This window comes from Conger conger, chromosome 16 (assembly GCF_963514075.1).
Source record: "Conger conger chromosome 16, fConCon1.1, whole genome shotgun sequence".
Classification (NCBI taxonomy): Eukaryota; Metazoa; Chordata; class Actinopteri; order Anguilliformes; family Congridae; genus Conger; species Conger conger.
The window spans coordinates 201,058-206,940 of NC_083775.1; the positions used below are offsets into that span (position 1 = coordinate 201,058).

The 5,883-nt window shown below is 43.4% G+C and overlaps 1 protein-coding gene across 1 annotated transcript; it reads left to right on the top strand.

Moving 5' to 3' along the window:
* Positions 1-371: 371 nt before the first annotated feature.
* On the top strand, positions 372-3,073 carry LOC133114508 (ADP-ribosylation factor-like protein 4D). The gene is made up of 2 exons (XM_061223977.1): positions 372-512; positions 1,752-3,073. The coding sequence occupies exon 2, from the start codon at positions 1,863-1,865 to the stop codon at positions 2,463-2,465; it is 603 nt and encodes a 200-aa protein (XP_061079961.1). The 5' UTR covers positions 372-512; positions 1,752-1,862; the 3' UTR covers positions 2,466-3,073.
* The last annotated feature ends 2,810 nt before the right edge of the window (positions 3,074-5,883 follow it).

Here is a 5,883-nt window from a genome sequence, read left to right on the forward strand (position 1 = left end):
ATAACATTTGGAAGAAAATGTTGAACCTAACTTCTCCATGTCTGAACAATCATATTAACGGTTATATGATTAGAATCACCACGTGGTTGGCATTTATATACCTTTATCCAAAGTGAAATGAATTCTATAAACACGACGACTCTGTTCAAAACATATGGTTGCTAAATGGCCGTAATCTTTGGTCATGTAATGTTTGGCAGAATGTTTGAAACAGTTCTTTTTCCCCAGAGGCGTAGTTGAGTCATTCCTTCAGAACTCCGCCAGGGGGAACTAAAGAGCAGAATGCGTGCCGCAGGGTGTTTTGGTGACGTCACAGGGGGGTCGCTTTCTATCGCTGGTGCGCACCGCAGCCAGTTCAGTCTTTACTAGGAGTTGCTGGTGCGAGGGACGGAATATACGTGCGCTGCCTTTTTCGGATTTGTGGATTACCGGTGTCAAGGATACATTTGTGGAATTGTATCATCGTTGCACAAAGACCACAGTATTCGTCAACAGAAGCGCAACAATAAAAGGTAAATTTAATTGATATGAGAAATATTCATTTTTACCTTTTTGCAACTTAAATTAGGTTCACATTAGGCTGGTCCCTAAATCGGGGCACAAAACATGACTACAAGGGCAGTATTATTACAACCAGGAGTATTTACTGAAGGCTGATTCGTTTCGTACAAATAGTACAGTTGTGATTGTGATGCTATCGACAGATTTATGCCTCGCAGTGTGTCGTCTTGAGGAAAGTATTTTTTGTTTACGTTTCCTAGATACAGAGCGAACAGGTAATGCATCTCGGAACAGCGGCCACTCGCTAAACAGTATTTATGTAGCTTGTGTAGTAATTATGTGGAGGCTGAGTAATACGAATAAATTATGTGCAATTGACGGATTCACTGTGTTACAGCTATGCGTGCTTTTATCATACCGGATGGGACTAAAGACTGCAGTCTGCTCTTCCAGAATTAGCCTGATTTCAGTGAAATGTGTTTACAGTTCGGGGTTGATTACGTTTAGGATCTCTGCTTTGCGAAATCCAGAAGCTGTGAGGTTGTTGTTACTGTCTGAGTTCGCAGTACGAGAGTAAAGGAGTATTTCAGTCCCTGTGCGTTTATTTTGGACGCTTCAATTCTTTGATTAAAAAGAAGGGGGTGCGATATAGCCTATTATAGAAGGCTACAGCGAATTGGCTTTAAAAAAAGCCTGTTATTCTCGTGGAGTGTAGGGTTAATCGTGAAACATAAATCCATGTGAAGTTTTTATTGGGGGCGGGTGGAGGTTGAAAGTCTAATTATCTCTGATTTCTAACCCGGGCTATTGTTATTCCAGCGCAGTCTGTCAGACTTTTGCTGCGGGCTTTCTGGATGGGTGAACAATATAGACGTTGCAGTAAACACTCGCAGAGCTGGTAGCATTCAAGGAGAGTCAATGCACAGAGAGCCGGTTTAACTAAAACAATGGAATTGTGGAAGGACCTTGGCTTAAACAAAAGGCACATTGAACAGCAATCACACTTTAATTTCTAATGCATAGATAACTGCCAAAGTGAATTACCCCCTGCCTAAAACCACAGGCCTTAATAATGTTTGCTCTGTTCTTTTAGCTCTTAATTGCATTATCTGTTGTGTAACCCATTGTTCCGATAAAGTGGTTATTTACGGTTAACACCTTACCCAAGTTAGTGACAGACTCTCTCTCCCTCGTGTTAGATGCCTGTGACAGATAGTGACCAGTTGTGCTTGTGTTTTTGTTTTGCTTAGGTGCACAGACTCCCCGGCCTCCATTTTGAGCAGTTGCAAGGGGGACACATATAAAGAGCTCTGACCTCTGTGGAATTTGCCTGGTCAAACTCTCCAGAGAGTCCTCCAGCCATGGGGAACCAGCTGACAGAGATGGCCCCCAACACTCCCTTCCTGCCCAACTTTCAATCCCTGCATGTGGTGGTCATCGGGCTGGACTGCGCGGGGAAGACCTCCCTGCTCTACAGACTGCAGCTGCGGGAGTTTGTCCACACCATCCCCACCAAGGGCTTCAACATGGAGAAGATCAAGGTGGCGGTGGGCAGCTCACGGGCCACATCCTTCCAGGTGTGGGACGTGGGAGGGCAGGACAAGCTGCGCCCGCTGTGGAAGTCTTACACGCGCCGGACGGATGGCATGGTGTTCGTGGTGGACTCCTCCGAGACGGAGCGGATGGAGGAGGCCAAGGTGGAGCTCCACAGGATCACCCGCACCTCCGAGAACCAGGGCGTGCCGGTGCTGGTGCTGGCCAACAAGCAGGACCTGCCCTCGGCCCTGTCGGTGCCGGAGGTGGAGAAGGCCCTGGCGCTGCACGAACTCTGCCCCTCCACCCTGCACCATGCCCAGGGCTGCAGCGCGCTGGACGGGCAGGGCCTCCAGCCCGGCCTGGAGAAGCTCCACGAGATGATCCTCAAGCGCAAGAAGATGCTCCGACACAGCAAGAAGCGGAGATGAGGAGACGAGGAGTGGAGGAGAGGAGGAGAGGAGGAGATGAGCCGCGCAGCTCCATTCCCGCCGGGAACGGACCGCCGAAGAGACGCTTTTCTGCTGCGGCCCACGTTCCTTTGGAAGGAAGGATTCCCCAAAAGGACACTTACTGAGGTTGCAGGGGCAGGACTGGGAGATCTCCAGGCACACAGTTGCCGAGCAGCGGTCCCCTGTCGGCCCGGGAACGTGTGACTGCACGCAAGCTGCAGCGCTGGCAGCATTGCCCAGGAAATCTGAAGGATTCTATTCCATGTTGTTTTTTTTACAAACGGCCTAATTGAAGTTCGTAATTTGGCAAAGTTGAGGATTTTTTGCCGAATTACACAGAAAATCTGTCCAGGTTTGCTATAGTGCGGATGGCACAAGACTGTCCTATTGTTCTAAGACTGAGGCCACACTTGCTATGCGAACCACCGTAGTTTAGTCGTTTCCTTAATTTCTGCGGTCAAAACTTGTCACACTGCAGAGTTAAAGTTGTAGCCATAATAATAGAACCGTTTTTAAATACATAATAATTGTACATAATTCTTTTTTGTAATGCTTATAAATGAATAAATTATTGGCGACTGATACGAGTATCGTACGGAAGGCGTGTTCTTTTCTTCCCTGGTCACCCCTCAGGCAAGTTCTATACATTGCAAGGGTGATGAAAATGTGGTTGAACAACTTACAATCAAATTAGCAAATGACATTCAATGCAGGAGAACAACCACAGCTGTCACATGAGTCAGAGGGCGGGCTAATTTGCTTACATCACAATAGTCTGATAAGAAAGTGTGATAAAGGAATAGCTTAAAAGAAGGCCAAACATTTACACCTATTCACTGGCACGCCTGTGAGAGATAGGAATGGATGGGCTCACTCCATGTAGTAAAAATGACACTTTTCTAAAGTTAGTGTGTCCAGGTTCAGCATAACAATTGTTAAAATATGGTCACTGTGAATGGCACTGTGTAACTTGTCCAAAATTTGACTAGATGTGCCATTGAAATGTGGAATTCTGGAGACAACCCTCGAGCAGTGTTTAGCATGGCTTTTGCCTCCAAAGCCATCTGAACAGGTTCATACACCTGAAACAGGTTCTTCCAAATACCTTCCTAAGGTAAACAGCTTAGAACAAACTGACAAGTCTCAGTGGACTAAACAAGGTGCTGTTTACCTGCTTCCCCCCACACATGAAACACTTACACTGATATATAAATTATAAATTCCACAAAAATCTGTAGACTGCTGTCTTCAGTATAGTGTCCTGAGACAGCATGATAACCCTGTGCTGTCTTCAGTATGGGGCTGTGTCCTGGGACAGCATCATAACCCTGTGCTGTCTTCAGTATAGGGCTGTGTCCTGAGACAGCATCATAACCCTGTGCTGTCTTCAGTATAGGGCTGTGTCCTGAGACAGCATGATAACCCTGTGCTGTCTTCAGTATAGGGCTGTGTCCTGAGACAGCATCATAACCCTGTGCTGTCTTCAGTATAGGGCTGTGTCCTGAGACAGCATCATAACTCTGGACCTGCAGGCTCTGTAGTGGGCTCTGGCTGTGGCTGACAGAGTGCAGCTGTTTACTTTTACATCTGGACCAGGAGTGCCCCGTTCACAGTATAAATGCACTCAACTGGCCTTTTATGGGTTTTCTAAAATGTCTTTGCTATAGTAATAGATACAGTTGGTTTGAAATTATTCAGTTAGCCTGGATTTCAAATCAGGATAAATTGATCTTTTATTTTGAGATGATAATACAATGATATACTATTATAGATATTATTATAAAACCAAAAAGGTACTGGGATGTTAAATATGATATCACAGATTTTTTCAAGAAATGGGTAATGAGTTTTTGTAAGTCATTTTATGTGTAATTTTCTTTCAGCTGTTTATTTGGACTGGTCACGTGCAGTAGGCCTGTACTCTCTCATTACAGCAAGCCGATAAAACATTCAGCCTCCTCTCACACTGCTGCAGGATACCTACAGCCTGCCCACAGCTGCGCAGTCTCTGTGTCACAAGACCCAGCTGAGCTCCGCAGTGTGTTTGCGTTCGGAACATAGTGAGCTGACTTTGCGTTCGGAACATAGTGAGCTGACTTTGCGTTCGGAACATAGTGAGTTTCTTTGCGTTGAGAACATGGCGAGTTTACCTGAATAACACAACTTACAACTAAGGCTCATCGTTTTTGGAGTTTATTTTTCATTAAAAAATCTGAGAATTTTTCAGGTTTTATTTTTCATAAAAATAAAAAATATCGGATGAAAAATATGAAATTCAAATAACGGCTGAAAATCTGATTATAATAATGAAAATTTCCAGGATAAATCTTTAATTTAAAACATTGTCCTTTCGTTTAACCGTAGGCTTTGTTCATGGAACATTGATAGTGCGCACTCCGGGAGATTGGATAAACAATTTCAACTGCACATTTAATGACGTTCGCAGTGACATATAGGCCACAATAAATAAGCCTAACATAAACCCCTTTCCTGTTACATTTTGTAGGGAATTAGTGCCTGTATCACTATGACTTTGTAGCGATTTAATCCAAATGATAATTTTCGGTTAAAACCGACAGTGATGAGCCTTGCTTACAACACACGAGGAGATAATTATCACATGTCTGGAATACAGCGTCAAATTTCTATAAATTGCTATTATTACTAACTAACATTAGTTAAGAGCCTAACGTTTTATGGTGAGATAGCGAACTTTTCTTTGGCAATGATGCTGTTGGTTTTTAGTTGCAGCAGGCAATTTTATGTTGCTTGAATATTTTTTCTTAACAACAGGGACTCTTTTATCCCGTTCCCATTGCGTTTCAAAGAATACATTTCTAAACTAAAAATAAATGGCAATAGATACATTACTTTGGCAAGTTAACTTGTACATAGCACCACCCAGTCGGGCAATTATTTCCTCATAACTGACTCGTTCATAGGGTATTTCTCCGTTACTTAATAGGAACCTGTACAGGGTATATTCCTGCCTCCCAGTGCATGCTGGGATAGGCTTCAACACTACTCACGATCCTGACCAGGAATAAGTGGGTTAGATTATGGATAGATTGAGGGATATTTTAGTAGGTTCTATGCTAAATGAATTGCATGTATGCTTAGCATATATACAGAAACAATGTGAAAATAATTTATTTCCAAAAATATGTTAAAGCAATGTGAAAACCTACCCCTGAGTGTGCTAGAGTATTTGCAGCATCAAGGATGTGGAAACTTGCTTTTCTATATATGTTATCAGGGAGATTATGGAGTGCCCCTGAAAGGCTAGTATCACTAATATTGCTAATATTGCTAATATCGCTAATATCAACAAGGAGCCAATATGTCCTTGAGCTAAAAAATAAAATAAAATAAATAAAGCCACTGCCATCCACTTATT